Below are 16,611 nucleotides of genomic sequence, written 5' to 3'. Positions count from 1 at the left end.
GTTTTATTGGTGTGGTTGTTGAATCTTGTAGAAAGAGAATGCTATTAAGATGTTAACACAAAACTATAGCTCAGAGCTGCCCTATATAACTGGAAACTCCCTTTGTTCCTATGTCTTCTGAAATTCCACAAGCTATACTTAGGATGGCAGCATACATCCGTTTCTGCTAATCTCTCTCTGCCCTCTCTCCCTCCCTTTTGGAAGTGGAGTACACCTCCTGTGACCATAGCTTCTGCGATCACATATCCTTTAGGCTCACATTTTTCCTTTTAATTTTGGGGACTTGCCCCCTTTCATTCTTTTGCACCCTTAGAAAGAAAATCCTTTCATTCATTTTGCTGTTAGAGAGGGAGCTGAGGTCATAGATGGGCAATTTAAACTTCTATGTTGATTCCTTTTTAAAAGGTTTGGGAGTGATGATTTTGGTAATAATAAATCTGAAAAGGCAATATTAAGGCATGAAATAGTCATTTATGGTAGCAAATAAAAAGTATTGACATGAAACAAAGATGTCATAGCAATGGAAACGTCTTATTTTCCCTAATGTATATATAGGAGTAAACATGACTTTTATGGACATTTCAAAAATCAGACAAAATAACAACTTAGCAATTTGTCTTTGCTTTTATTCATTTTACCTAAATGTCTCTTCCTTTTTACTTTCTTTGAGAAAGGTTTTAATAACTCAAACACTTAGCTCCCATTTTGGCATCTCTAACTGCATCACATTTGTTATTTTATTGTTTTTGAAATGACAGATGCTTCTTTCGCATCTTGTAGGAATGAAGAAAAGAGTTCATGTCAAATATAATGATTACTATTAAAATTAGTATTTCTCCCCCATTTATAAAGAAATGCCTTTTTTTCTTTGTGTTGAATTTTATGTTTCTGAACCCTTTAAACCAGAATTGAAGATATGCACTTTATGAAAAATTATTGTTCCATTAGAGTGTCTCCGATAGAAATAACTTAAAATAAATAATGAGTTGTTTTCCTGACATCCAGATAAAGAAGAAACTTTTAAAAATTTTATTGAATTGAATTGAACCGGATGTAGAACGCAGAATTTCCAGTACCAGTTAGATTATTAATGCCCAAACAAGAGTATCATCATTTCAGAGGATCATTTCAGGTTCTCATCCCTGAAATAGTACTGCTTGATATAGGAGATCATAGAACGGTGATACCGAGAGAAATATCTAGGATAAATGTGTAACTCACTGAGATTAAGAACATTTTTGTCTTAGCAAGCTTATATGGTATCATTATCCACAAGATCCCAACAGTAGTATTTAAGTACCTGGGAAATTTGTTTCAGTTACACAAGGAGTGATGAGGCTATTGCTCAAGTCTGAGATCCTGGCTTTTTGCTTGAAGATTAAGGAGACAGTCTTTTTGAAATGTTACCCATGTTTCAGCATCAGTACGGATTATAATTAATTGTTCCACATTAAAAAATTATGATGCCTACCTACAAAACCTGAGTATATTTTATCTGGGAATAATGCAGGCATGTGATTTTCTATGTGGCTTTTGGAAAGATGGGCACTATGAGTTCTAGGTGTGGAAGGAGGAAATTTGGCAGATAGATCTTAGACAACTTTATGGCATTCTGATAGCTATGAAAAATGGGCCTTAAGGATTTTCAAAAGAGGAAGCTGAGCATAATATTTAGAAACGCAAATGTGTCCATGTGATTTGGTGGATAAAACCAAGAAAGAGACACACATACCATCATCAGATGATATGCTCAGGACATTTCTGTGCAGTATTTGTAGGCTCGTTCACAAGGAGCCTGTGAAAAACAATGTGTGGGTCTCTCTTGCGACATACTGGGAATTAATTGCACAGATTACGTAAACTTGCCCTATATTTCTAATAGAACCATCACTAGAGGAACACAGGTTATTGAAAAGAGCTCTGACATCCAGTCAAAATGATTATGTTTCCTGAACCAACTCTGCTTGTAGATAAGTCTGGTTCTAGATCTTGTCCAAATCATTGAATTTAATGTCCGTTAAGCTTCTTTGCAGCTCTGTGGTTTTCTGGGTATTTGCATTTTTTTTAAAGTTTGCATCATGCTGGAGGTTGATGACACCACCTTGCATGTGGGTAAATTATGCCAGACTCTTAATCGAATGATGTTGGAAAGGTAAGGTGGTGATTTGCCTGTATGGGTTATGGAAGTTTAGGCCATTTAAAAATCTTTGGACTGGTCTCAATGGTCACACACTCAAACTAAAACTAACCTTGATGCTGTCAGATTCTTGGCTTATTTTCTAACATGGAAGCAGAGCCTTTGGCTTCTTTCTCTGTGACATTGATTTTGGTCAACAAAACCCTCCTTATCTGTAGCAGAAATATGCACAAACTGGGCCAGTCTTGTGACAAGGCTGCCCATCAGCTATTGCATTTCATCCAGCTCTCTCATTCAGATTATTGACATCCTGATGTTTGTATTGTTCCAGGACCATATCCAGGGTAAGCTTTGGGAAAAAAAATTATAGAGTTGTCTTTTTCAGTGAAATATGATGTCTGTTACCCTTTGTTGGTGAAAGCACATTGGCTGTACATGCATTGATTCTGGTGGAGGTGCAGGTGTTCTCTGAACATTGAGATTTTCTCTGTCTAACCTTTTTATTCTTGCCGTGTCCACATTGGATAGATAAATAGCAATGTATGTCACCAGGTACTGCTAAGATGAAGATGATGATGATGATAGCATTTAGTAGGTACTGGTGTAAGTCAAGTACTAACCATGGAATGTTACATCCACAGAACTAGTCTGTATATATTTATATATGTGTCATCAATATGTCAGAGGAAATTTCCTAAAGCAGAATTCCAATTTCCCCTCTTATAGTATCATTTTCTGCCTTTGATCTGTAGGTGTGTATATTAATTCGCTTATTTTTAAATTTATATTCAGGAAGAAAAAAAGATTTTGAAATGTGAGATTGTGTTAGTTCACCTGAATAACATGTCACAATGTAGAACATTCTTGCTCATAGTAGAAGCTCAGTAAAGACTTGTTATACAACTGAAGAAATAAAACACTGGCACAAGGCCTTTCTTCATATGTTTTTATTGACAACAGACTTTCCTTAGTTTTAATGGAATTCATGATTATTATGGTGCTACTCCTGTGCACAGCGTTGGCATCAGTTCCTTCCACTTTTGGCATTCTGCTAAATGTTGATCTTGGTTATGTTTGATCCAGGTTACCACAGTTAAAAAAGAAAATGTGAGATCCTATATATAACCTTCTACATGTTTATAAAATGTCAGGCTCTTAGATTAAAGCTTAAACAAGGATATTCATTAAAACATTTATATTCCCCAAAATCTTAACCAGAAAATTTATTTTCTTAAATGTCCCTCTCTGTTCTTCCAACAAAATGGTTCTCTGGCAATTTTGGCATTTTCGTAATGGCTCAAGAATCTAACAGAATGCCTGCCCATGAGGTTGAGTTTAATTAAAGGGTAAAGCTCCTGGTTGAGTGTTTCTTATACACTATTGAAGGATTACATTTTGGGTGTGTAATTAATGTGAAAATTTCTCATTGATATTTTTGATCACCTTGGGAAAATTTCAGACTTGTTAAAGATATTAGTATGTACATTCTATTCATGGCATTGTTGCTCTTATTTTTGAAATGGTTACATCCCAATTACTTTTTTTTTACTTGCTTTAAACTTCATTTTAAAGGTTCAAAATCGTTCTTAAACTTTAACAGAATAATTGTTTTGAGAATAGGTTATATGCTTGGCTTATATAGTATTGCAATATTTATATATCTTACGTGAGGGAAATTTGACAAATCAATCATCACCCCAATATACAAATGGTTTTCATTTACAGAACCATGCCCAGCTTAAAAAGAAGAAGCAGTTCATATAGGCAAAACATTTCAATTTCAATAAGTAAATCTTGACTGTGTTGTTTCATCATAAAGTACCCATGCTAATTTGGGTTAATATTAGTCCTTCTCTTGGTAATTTTTAGCATAAATATTGTGAAGAAAGTAATACAGTGGCACTCCCAATTTATTGATAAAATTTTAACTTTAATTTCCGTTTCATCGGTGAACTAAATTATTGCTGAAATTTGAATCAAATCTGACCTTTCTTTCCCAATTGGTAGCACAGTGATTAATATGTGTAATACACACACACACACACTTAGGACATATCTATTTTGATAGTGGTGATGAAAGACAGCATATTTGGTGCTTTGCATTTTGCCTTTCTTCTCTCTACCTTTCTTCCTCATTTCCACAACCTGAATTGTTACTGTGTTCAACTCTAAACTAAAGAAATAAGAAACAGCGTGAATATAAAGTGATATAGCAATTATTTTACTTGCTTTCTTCATGGTAAATAGTTTACAGCGCTGTTGATTAATTTCCTGTAGCTTAATCTGCAAACTATTGACAGCCTTCACTAAATGCTACCCACAAAATTATGTTTAAAATAGTATTTCCACTAAAAAATCCATAGTAACTTTTATTTTGTGCATTTATATATAGTCTCTTCTTTCTCCTTCTATCCTTCAAACTGTAACAGTTGAAATTTGGCCAGAATATTTATTAACCAAATGTTGAAGAAAAGATATTTTTAAAAAATAGTTTGGGTTATTTGCAAAAATGAAAGAAATTGAAACAGATCAAGATGAAATGGCAGTGGAAGAGTCCGGTTAGTTTGGTGAACAGAAAGCTGAAGTAGGGTTGATTTCCTGGCACTGCTTTCTCAGCAAAGAGAACAATTTTAATCAGTTACAAAAATATTTGTGATCCATATGTTCCTCTCTGCTCATTCCCATATGCCCATTTTCTCTTTTATCTTGGTAGATGATGACTTTATGATTCAGGCATGCAAGAATAATACCTCGCTGACTTTAGAGCTCGGTGCTATTTCAAAACGTGTCCTGGTAATTACGCACACACATATATCCAGGCTGTCCCCGCTTTGAGTTAGTTATGTGAATATCAGTTTGTTCTTTCTCTCTTCCTGGAAAGAATTATATCTTGCATCCTCCTACTGAGGCTGGAATAATGCATCTAAGACTTAGTTTTGGAAATTACATTGCTGTTCACCTGCTGACTGAACTGTACAAATATGAGGGTCTTAAAGAGAAATCAAAAGAGTTGCCGTGATCCTTGAGAACTTCATTCAGCTTGGAAAAAGTACAACACAATCCAGAATGCATTTCATAACCATCACTGACATTTATGCTAAGACATATTAGATAATGGGCTTCTTAGTTAAATAGATTCTAATTTTTAAGACACGATGATTTCTATTTAATATTGAGAATTAGTTATAATAGCTATGGTGAAACTGATCAAAATTGAAAAATTAAAATTACTATTGATTAGCAATCCAGTTTTGTCCTAAATGCATGTCTAGCTCTCAAAAGCCATATAATTTCCAAAAACGAAAGAAACATGATTTAAAGTCTAATCATCCATCTTCATAAAACATGAATAAATCCAGAAACTATTGACTGTACTAGTGATTGCATTTTCAACAGTTGTTTCCCCTTGCACAACAAATGGCTTTGTAACACAATATGTTATTAATATAGCCACAGTAAAATCCTGTAAGGAACCAGCTGTGCTCGTTTAAACTTGGGAGAAGAGGGTAGCAAGGAGGAGGGAGAGAGGGTTTCTAACTTTCAAACTACATAACTGGGATGCATTTAGTGTTTTCATAGACAGGTATATGTTGGAAGAGGTGTGCATGCTGTTGGATTTAGCCGTTGTGCACCAGAATAGCGTTATAGGGAAAAGGAGGAGATGCAGCCTGATTTGGGCAAATATTATTAGGAGCCCGTCTCTGTGTTTGCATTCAAGCTGTCTTTGCCACTGCTCCTGTAGGAGTTGTGAGAAAGAGAAAGTGCACATTATAGCGTGGATTGTTTTCAACAGGCTTGAAGTTTGCAAATCTGTTGAATCCCTCTGTCAGTGTTTCTTTGCTGTCAAACAGAATGCCCAGCTGGCAGTGGCAATCCCGATGGGGAGGGAGGGCTATGGATAGATTGTGTTCACCCTGCAACAAGAATATTAGGAATTCTTCTTCCCAAACTATAAGTAGAGAGAAAAGAGCTTTCTCAGCCATGCCATTATAAAAGTTTTCTTCTTTTTTTTTTAACTTTTATAGAGAACATTTCATTAAATCAAAACGTTTCAGTACACTTTATTCAGGTAGCTTTCATAAAGAGAGAAACCACATAAACAGCATTAAAATGTATAATATAATCTATAATTAAGACAAAGCCTTTGGTTAGAAAAAGAGGCAAGACTTTTGCTCATAGGTGATCCTGATTCTCATTGAGGCAAACACACAAGCTTGTTTTTTTTTTTTTTTTTTTTTTTTTTTTTTAATACAAAGTGCGAGATTTCACTAAAAAAGGTTAAAATTGAAGTGAGTAATCTTCGGTGCATAATGCAATTGTTAATTTTAGCTCCTTGCGTGGGTGCCGTTCTGACTTGAACAGCCGGCTGTAGCCTTCATTAGAGAAGAAGCAGGCAGCTTGAGACAGGTGGAGCTGGATCAAGCTGTGAACGTGATTTGCTGGAAGCTGGTCATTAGTGTTAGAAACCCCGTCTTATTTATTTCATCCTTCACCCTACCATGATTATTGCAATTATTATTATTTACTTTTCATCTTTTTTCAGGTTGACGATGTGTCACACTGTGTAAGGGAATCGCATGGAGATGGGCATTCCGAACTGTTAATGGGGACATGGGACTCCAGTTGTCTCTGATCACTTGTGTGGATTTTCCTGGCGTAGAACGACAGAAGCCGCTAGTAAGTCGCCAAGACCTGCAGCAGGAATTCTGCACCAAAGGTAAAGGTCTTGTTGTCTGGCTGTCATCTCATCTGTATTTTAGATTTATTATTATATAAATGTGCCTGCTTGCATCCAGCAGTTCACTGAATGTAACCATGACAGGATCTGTATCAGAGACTCATTTGGCTTGTAGTTTGGAGAATTAGAGCTCAATTTGTTCACTCCATTTTAAATCTGGTCATGGTCTGTTTTTTACTTAAATACTCTAAAAAATGAGTTAGGGCAACAGAAGTCCCCTGCCCAATGCACTGAGAAACAAGCTGTTTGCCAGTGGAAAATGGAACTTTTTATTTTGTTAACCACGCATACTGAACGTCACTGAAATATAAGAAATCCATCAGAATGCACTGGATGAAATATCCTAAAACCTTCCAAAACCTGAATGCATTGCTTACTAGTCACTTTACAGATTCAAACTACCATCCTGTTGGAAAACTTCCTTTTACATTCCCACAATCCTTTGCTGAACAAGCCTGTGTATTTTAAAGATATCATTAGATACCATCTGTTTTGTCATGGTAGATTTTAGCAAAATTTCTGTGGTTTAGATTTTTCTCATGCTTCCTATTTTCAGTTGGAAATAAAGTTACTGAATTAGTAAATGGTAATTGCATACTCTCAAGGAAACATATTAAAACTCTTATTCGTCTAGTAATAATTACCATTGTAATGACTGGGAATGAGACAGTCATCGCTTGGGATTTTTTTGTTAAAGAACTAACTTTCTAAGCTACAGCGCCTCTCTCTCCTCCTTCTTCTTCTTTCTTTTTTCTTTCTTCTTCTCTCTGTCCTCCTCCTCCTTCCTCCTCCTCCTCCTTCCTTCTCTTTCTTCTTTTTTTTTCTTTCTATTTTTCTCACAGCTTAAAAAAGTGAGGAGGAAGTAAATGCTAAATTATTCATGAGCCTCATTTGACAGCACATCAGAAGGGGAAGTGTCAGGGGTTTTATAAAGGTAGGGAGAAAAAAATAATAACAGATTTTAACTCTGAAAAGCCATTTCCAGTGTCTGTAGTCTATTGTGAGCCTGGAGAAGTAGCATTTAGTTGGGAAAGCTTCACTAGAGCTGCCTGCCAAAGACTTCCTTCCACAGGATCTTGTTGCACCAGCGACTGACAGGAGCTTGGGAGCTTGGGAGAGGGCTTATGTTTTTGATAATGTAGCTGTCATTTCGAAGCCTGGAAATGTTGACCCTCAAAAGTTTATTGCCAAAATTAGATACCATATTTATGCTGAATTATTACCTTTTCAATAGTTTTTTTTGACCTTACAGACTTTTTTTGACCTAGGGAAGCATGTCTATGTTTGGAACCTGCAAATAATTTTTCAGTCGTCTTAGAGTTGCTGCAGAACATCAGTGCCACATCTTGAGTCAGAAGTCGAGGGTCATTTGTTCAAAAGTTAGAGAAATATCCTCTTTTGTTGCTTCTTCTACCCTGTAGTGGAGAATGGGGAATTGGTAGTTGTGTGGGAGTTATGTGTCTCTAAGATTTGTTGACCCATTTTGATGGCAAGGTGTATTCACAAGCGCGTGTAAAGGGGGTGTGGATGGGACAACTGTATCTGCCTCTTGTGCATGCCTTGGGTACTTGATTTCATCTTGCTTTTTCCCCCTTTTGTATAAAATTCTCAAAATTGCTCATTTGGATTTGAATATGAAAGGAGAAATGAAGTCTCTAAAGAATGATAGTAAATACCTTGCCCTGACTTTATTTTCTGATATGTTAACCTTCTAGGGCATAAAATCTTGTTATTTTAATTTGCATCTGGGAGAATGTCTGAGCAAGGAGACCTGAATCAGGCAATAGCAGAGGAAGGAGGGACTGAGCAGGAGACAGCCACTCCAGAGAACGGCATTGTTAAATCAGAAAGTCTGGATGAAGAGGAGAAACTGGAACTGCAGGTGAGTAAGCATGAAGAGACCCTGACTCTCATACAACTGTGTGCAGCTCCCTTATTTTCAGAATACTTTAAAGATTTATTTTTTAAAGAGTTTCACTAGTTATATCATTAGGAAATGCTAGTCTCCTACTTTTTCAATTTTTGTCACTTTTTGTCCTAACCCAACCATGCTCTAAAATGTGTTCTGTGGGGAAAAAAGTCATAGGAAAGTATTTATTTTCTGAATTTGCACACAGCATCCCCTTACCAATTTCCAGAACATCTCAAGGTGTACACAGAGGGCTTCTCCCAAGGCAGCTTTAGACTAGCTGAGTTTTAAAAATGAATTTGCTATTCTGAAGACTCAATTCATGGTAAACTAAGAAAAATCAAAGGCAGGTGTTCCTTTGACTTTCATGGGCATGCTAAGGCTCAAATCTTATTGGCAAACAAACTAAACCCTAGAATTCCCAGCCAAAGAGAGCGTACTTGAAGGAGGAAAAAAGACTGGGAGTGATGAAAGGAAATGAAAAAGTGTTGTGAAACATATCATGATTTACAAGGGAAAGAGATTTGGTAGAAGGAAAGCAAACTGCACTTACAAATAGCTTGTAAGTATTGATTTTCTTTTAACTAAACCACAGAAGTGTTAACTCTTTATATACCAACAGTTAACAAAGGCAGATAACTGCATGATGGCCAAAAGACTTCAAAGCTGGCTTTTCCTTGTCCCCTTTCCAGTAGTTGCTATAAAGAGAAAAGAGCTAAAAGTTAGTCAAAAGTTTTTTAAAGCTAGGGAAGGAGGAGTCCTCCCTAATGGTTGTGATGTTCTGTTGCTATTATTATTGACTTCTCTACTGTAGCCGGTAGTGACATTTTGCTCTTTCTTTCTCTCTCTCTCGGTTGTTGATTTACTGTTCGTTTTTGTTTGTTTTATTTTATTTTGTTTTATTTTCTTTCCAACATACAGAGGCGGCTGGAGGCTCAGAATCAAGAAAGAAGAAAATCCAAGGTAGGGTTCTTAACATTCTAGGTAGACCTGATATCATGGGTATAAATTGCCTATTTTATATCAGAGTTAAAGCATTTGCCAGCATTTCAGATGATTGTGTCCAGATATTGTGGGGGATCTCGGTTGCACTGGTGCTGGCTGTTTTTGGTGGGGTTGTGTTTATGCATGTCTTACTTTCTGGCACTGCATATTTTTTAATTAGAGGATTTAGTGTTCAAATAGCTGCAAATGTATGTATTTGATCCTGTTTTCACACTTAGAGATTTGACAGTACTTTACAAAACAAATGACCGCTTGTTTTGTTTTTATTTTAAATAAAATTTAGAGTAGATGTTTTATTCTCACTACTTGATTTCTGCCTTGAAGTAAGCAGATACTACTGTTTAGTACACACTCTTCATCCTTTTAACCATCTTCTCAGTCAAATCTCCTGCAAACTTAGTTTCAGTAAAAATTAATTTTATCACTTTTTACTCCTGATATTTTCAGGAAATGACAGCAATTCATTCTTCGTATGTTCCCAATGTGATGCACACAATTTACTGAAAGTATTTTTTTTTAATTTATCTATTCACATTCTTCTTTACTTCCATCCCCATCAATACAGAGGTATGATGCTTTGAGCCAGTGTAGACAGTACTGATTGGCAGACTTGAAGTTTGGTTTTAAAAATCTCATTTGGGGAAGTTATGTAAATGTGGAGATGATTTGGCAGTCTGAGAATGTTTCCTGTTTGTTTTCTTTATTTTCCTTTCCTTCCCTTTTCTTTCCCCCCTCCTAGTCAGGAGCAGGAAAAGGCAAACTGACTCGCAGTCTTGCTGTCTGTGAGGAATCTTCTGCCAGACCAGGAGGTGAAAGTCTTCAGGATCAGGTATATGCCCTTGTCATTATCATTAATTGCATGAATGGGATCCACCTTTGTGTGCATGACTCTTAATTTGGTGTTAAACAGTGTTTTGGGGGAGAAAAATATAACTGAAGAAAATAATTCATTTTTTGGCTTCATCCCCTGCTTATGCAACATTCTAAAATAGTTTAATGGTTTGTCACAGAGTATTACATTTGTTTTTTTCCAGACTCTCTGAAAACTGCAAATGGAAAGGAATTCAAAAGAATTTAGATTAAAAGTTAAATAAAAAGTAGGCACAGTAGTGCTGAATTTCCTCAAAGGCTCTCTTTTGATAAGGCTGAACCAAATATAATCCCAAGTATCCTCTCTCCTTCCTTGTTGGAGATGTCTTACCTCTCAGCTCCCCAAAATGCACTTGCCTATAAGAAACACAATTGCTGGTTCATATGAAACTTAGGAAATAGTGAATAAGGTGCATTGAACTTTGGAGAAATACTTCTATGGCCTTTGGTGGAGATTTCTCAATACTGCAAAAGTTGTCCAGAAATGAATCTGAGCTGATGGTGACTTTAAGTTAATATTATTAATATATCACTGCATATTTTTACCCTTATTTTTGCTCCTTACAGCAAGATTAGTAGGTTATAAAAATCTAAATTTCAATAAAATTATTTCATGACAAAATGGGAAACTTCACATCATACTTATTTTTGTTTGCCTTTTAGGCATCATATTAGCTTTTATAAAAAATGGTCTTGCTGCTGAAATTGTACTTATTTTATCAGAGGCTGGGAGCAGTCAAGACAAAAGTAAAATGGTTTACCTGAGCCCAGGGGAGGGAAAATTGATTAAGATATCATTATTTTTGTTTGGTTTGGTTTTGCTTTTTTCTTCTTACTTTAATTGAAATACTCTGAATTCCCCTCATGGAAACAGAGAGCATTGAGAGCACTTTCTTTAAAAGGACCAAAAATAAATTCCTAATAGATTTTGTCCTAAGAGTGTGTGTGTTGTTTTTTTTTTTTTCTAGCATCATTTTCTTAACATGCCACTCATGTCATAAGGCATGGACAGGCTATCTTTCAGTGGCCATTACTATGTTTCATACACATGCTTTATTTTACTTGGGCTCTGAGAAATGTGTGGCTTTCCTTCAGCATTTTATTTGTGCTTCTATTTTTAATGGAGATTGAAAAGGGAGAATAATGTGAATATCACGGCTTATATTATTAAATGTTGATTGATGGCTTGTAATGTACTGCACACAATATATGTTAACTCTGCAGAATGACAGACCCTGGGAGAAGTAATGCCCCAGTTGTCCCCCACTCCTAATGCCAGGCAGAGAAGGACAGCCTTTATAGACTTAATCTGCTTTTTGTCCCATTTGACAAGGTACCAGGAGGAAATTTTTTAAGGGATCAACTGTATCATAGTGCCCACTCTGGACCTAAGTCTAGTGTCTCCATACAATTGGTGCAGAGAAATAAGGTGTAAATGGTGCTTTGTTCCTGCTGGTTCCAAGCTCAGAAACCAAGACTAGCTTTGTAGAACAGAATGAGAGCCTGCAAGCTTCTCTTTGGATTGGCTGAGGAGTGGTGGGAGCAGGGGGCTGATAGAGAACATCCAGACACACATATAAGCAAGTGGCCGTGCTACCTTTTTAGAGAATAAAGAAACAGACTTTTGAGTTTATATGCAATGCCTTCATTAGGTACCACCGGCACTTACAAAATGTGCGGACTGAATCCCAGAGAACACTGGCAGAAGTATACAGTATATGGATTGTATTGCTTCCCCAATGTTTGTAAATTCACAGTATTTGGAAAACTGCCTTCATTTTCCAGTGTGGGAAAAACTCTTGCTACCTGTATTACTTGATCTCAGACCCATACCTGATGGTTCAGTCTGTCCTTAAGTTAAAAGAATTTTGCTTTTCTAATGTTATACTATTTACCTATCAGTGTATTACTGCAACTTGAATCACTCTTTTACTGTTGTTGGATATAAACTTATCCTGTACCAATGTATTTATTAACACTTGTATTTTATTATTGAGCATATCAATAAAAATATTAAAAAATAACAGATTGTTTTTTACCAACTTTATAGCATTTTTGTGTGTTCTTTCAACACCGTAATATCTATGCATAGAAAAGATATTTTTTTCCTGAGTATAGTATTTGTCAACACATGGCATCAGTTTGTACATTTTTTTTATAGTGGATATTCTTTAGCCTCTGCTCATGCATTTATAATATATGTCCAAGCCTCTATGATTTTAGATTCATACATACAGAGGCTAGTTATTTCAGTCAGTTTTGAAGAAGCAATGAGATCACCTTCGTGGCCTGGGAGCCCTCAGTTTCCCTTGATGATTAACTGTCAAACTGAATCTTCCCCACCTCAGTCATGTCTTCTGGACCAGAAATGTCCCAGTGATTTCTTTAGCAAGTAGAAGCAAATCCTATCCCTAGAACCTGCCTGAACCTTTGCATATTAAGACATTTCTGTTCCAAACTGCAATAAATGACTCTATAATCAAATTAAACTCAGTTTTTACAAAGTTTATATATGTACATCCCCAGGAAAAACGTGTTGAAGTTGGAAAACTCAGCTAAGATATTTATGATGAAAGTATGCTTTATTTCATCGTTTATATTGCGTGACTTTATAAGCATAGTGAAACAGGGAGTTCACAGTGGAGCCCCTTCCAAAAAAGAAACTTAGCTTCGGAGAACTTTTCTTTACGCTTGTTAGATTAGCCAGGTTTACTGAGAACCATTAAGAACCCCAAATTTAAGAGGGCACAATCATCAATTTAGTCACATGTAGTTTGAGCATTAGTTTAATTTTCAGTGAGAGACATTATTAGTCATTGGGATGATTTTTTCCTACATCATAAATTTTAATGTCACTAGTGGAAGGAAGCTTTGCCATCAAATGATCTCTTACATAAGAATAAGTGGGCTTAACGGTGGTTAATTTGTCATAGTTTTAATCATAGCGTAGGTTTTACATAAAATTGAAAAACATGATTTGGCTCATTCTTCTTCAAAACAGTGAACATACTATCAATCAAATGGCTGATATATGTGAGTTAATATGAAATAATCTATTTTCAGTGCAAAATAGATAAGAATAAAAGTGGATCCATTCCCAATGCAGTAAATGGTCAATCTTAAATCAAAGATCATTTCAAGAGAATATTATATTTTGGAAAGGACTAACTGATGCTAAAATAAAATAACATTAAATTTTATATATCATTTATGAAAAATATAATTCTACTTCCTACCTTTTCTAAAAGGAAATGCTTATTGTAACTATACATTATAATGATTTATTAGTGGTATTTATAAATAATTATAATAAGTTTATACCTAGAATTCCTGCAATTATATAGTCTGCTTTTTCATAGTAGTAGAAGTCATTGTTGACCTGGGTCTAAAATTGAGTTTTTAATTGTAAATTCAGTAATAGGGGCTTTCTTTATGTCTGTTCTATTTGTAATTATGATTCCTAGTATATGTCTGTCTTTGTGCCAATTTCCCCTTATAAGGAATTATAGAATAGAACTACGGAAGACTTTTTTTTTTTTTTAATACAATGGCTGTGCTGAGAGCTTTCTGATAAAGAAATTTTTTCTAGGTGTTTAAAAATAAACCTGTAGAAAAAAAATAAGTATTGTGATCTACAGGAATTCAACTTGGTTAAGGTTAATATTCATAAGGCAAAGTTTTAGTACTAGATGTTCCTTATGACCTCCCACTGACTCCTGAAGATTAAGTCATTTTAAAGGGCAATTAATTTCCTGACAGGTTTAATTTTTACCATTTAAGAAAAAAAAATCTGCACCTGGTTTTCATTTTTCTATACTTCATAACCTCTATGCAAAATGGGAGCCAGACAGAGATTATTAAACCTGGCCCTAAATTATTATATTTTTTCCCCAACAGGAATCAATTCATTTACAGCTTTCCAGTTTTTCCAGCCTGCAAGAGGAGGATAAATCTAGGAAAGATGACTCTGAAAGAGAAAAAGAAAAGGATAAAAACAAAGATAAAACCTCTGAAAAACCCAAGATCAGAATGTTATCAAAAGGTGAACGTGAACATATTTGCTTAACTTACTCAATTTGGGCACACACGTACTCACAGAACACATTCTAGATTTCACAAGCATGTTCGCCTCCCACCAAGCCCTACGTATAATTCTATACGTGTACGTATCTGTGTGTGTGTAAAAAATGTGAACTTGATTTTCTTTCTGTTTATAGTGTCATTACTTGTGTTGCTAGACAGGTTATTTTTAGGATCACATATTTCTTTGGATTCACATTTTAATCTTCTGTTTTCAGTGACAAGCTTGTACAAGGAATAAATATCAATCTGCCCTAAATTTAGGTTTCTTGGACCGATTAACTTGGATTGGTGAACAGTAATGATACCGAGTTTGATATCTTAACTCTCATGTTTATCTTAAAAGACAGAGAGTGGATTAGCAATTCTCAGTTCATAAGTGATATGGTCCCCAAAGTACAGATGTATATGTCAACGGAATACGTGATTCACATTTTATCTGGCTCAGAATTTAGTCTCTGAACCCATCTACTATCAAGTAATGTTTATTTAAGAAATACCTACTTCTACTTCAATAAATCACTGTCCAAAAAGTCATACCTTTACAAACTGAAAACCTACAGTCCAAACTGTCCAAATTTTTGCCATACCTATCATGGTACAAAACAAAACTAAGTTGAAATGAAGAGTACCGTGAGTAAACAGGTTTGCAGTAGACTTAAACAAACAAACAAACAAACTGGACAACTGGGAAAGAATAGAGCATCTGGTCAACTGAGGAATGACAACCGCCTCTAACAGTTATGTGTTCTATAACCACACATCTGCTTATAATTGTTGTTTCTGCTGAGGAATATCTAAAATCAAAGGTGTATATGACAGTAAAGTAAAGTTCAGGTTTCTAAAACAGTTTTAGAAATTAAGCTTTGGACAGCATTAGGATATTTAAAAGTCTCGGGAATATTTAGTGTCCTCCTGTATTTTGTACTGATTAATAGATTGTCTCATAACAGAACATTCATTTTTTTTGCCTTGTTTTAAGAGAAAAAGGGTTCCATGGGATCTCAAACTCTTGAGAGCTCTCTCTGTAGGTGGGAGTTCTGTCATGTGGGGTTTGTGCCCTTGTTATTTACAATGCAGAATGAACACGTGATATTTGACTCCACCTCTCCCCCACACCCAGACTGTGCCCACTTCCCCTCCTATGACATTTGGATCTTTCCATAGTCAGGATTTATTGGGTGTTTTCAATCCCGGAATCTAATTTTCATTCCGATGTTATATTGCCAGATTGCTAGTTTTGAAACGTGTATTTTTATACCAACAGCTTCACCTAAAATTTATCTGAGCAGGGGGGAAACAGGATAGGTTGGGGAAACCTTTTCCACCCCACCTTTCCACCATCATTCCTGACAGCTCCGTCCTGCTATTTGTTTCAGATTGCAGCCAAGAATACACGGATTCTACAGGCATAGACTTACACGAGTTTCTGATTAACACATTAAAGAATAATTCCAGGTAAATTGTTAAATGAGCCTCTTATTTTTAGAAGGATCAAATAGAATACTACAATCAAAGTTATTAATCCAACACTTCTAAGAAAGCCATTGTAAAATGCAGATACCTTCCCTGACGTCTTAAACTATCTCGTGTATTTTTTTTCCGCTAATGGTTTGCATGTTTACTTTTTATAGAGAGTCTTAGTAACTGGGTAGTTACCCAATTAATAAATTATACTTTAACAGTTCTGCTTTTCAGATCACAAAGAGATACTGGCTAAGGGGGAAAAATAGCAAATAAAAATTATTGTTGTCAAATAAGCCAATTATGTTTTAATGCAGCTATATATTCATTTACAGTCAATACTTGGCCTTCGTTTTGTTCCAGTTTCCTATTTATTCAAAATATACTATTTATTTGATGTGTTTTTTG

General features: G+C 35.5%; 1 protein-coding gene across 45 annotated transcripts in view; it reads left to right on the top strand.

Annotated features, from left to right (window-relative positions):
* ARPP21 (cAMP regulated phosphoprotein 21) overlaps positions 1 to 16,611 on the top strand; it is a 160,473-nt gene that overhangs the window by 34,635 nt on the left and 109,227 nt on the right. For 27 of the 45 annotated variants that reach the window (XM_058443060.1, XM_058443056.1, XM_058443053.1 and 24 more), the window contains exons 2-7: positions 6,681 to 6,854; positions 8,591 to 8,757; positions 9,706 to 9,747; positions 10,529 to 10,618; positions 14,557 to 14,701; positions 16,119 to 16,197. In XM_058443060.1, the coding sequence (XP_058299043.1) occupies positions 8,629 to 8,757; positions 9,706 to 9,747; positions 10,529 to 10,618; positions 14,557 to 14,701; positions 16,119 to 16,197 (485 nt within the window). In that variant the 5' untranslated portion in view covers positions 6,681 to 6,854; positions 8,591 to 8,628. The other 18 variants (XM_058443058.1, XM_058443055.1, XM_058443049.1 and 15 more) reach the window with 11 other exon arrangements.

This window comes from Hylobates moloch, unplaced genomic scaffold (assembly GCF_009828535.3).
Source record: "Hylobates moloch isolate HMO894 unplaced genomic scaffold, HMol_V3 SCAFFOLD_8, whole genome shotgun sequence".
NCBI lineage: Eukaryota > Metazoa > Chordata > Mammalia > Primates > Hylobatidae > Hylobates > Hylobates moloch.
The sequence above is the reverse complement of the archived record's forward strand: the minus strand, read 5'-3'. Positions and strand labels throughout refer to the sequence as shown.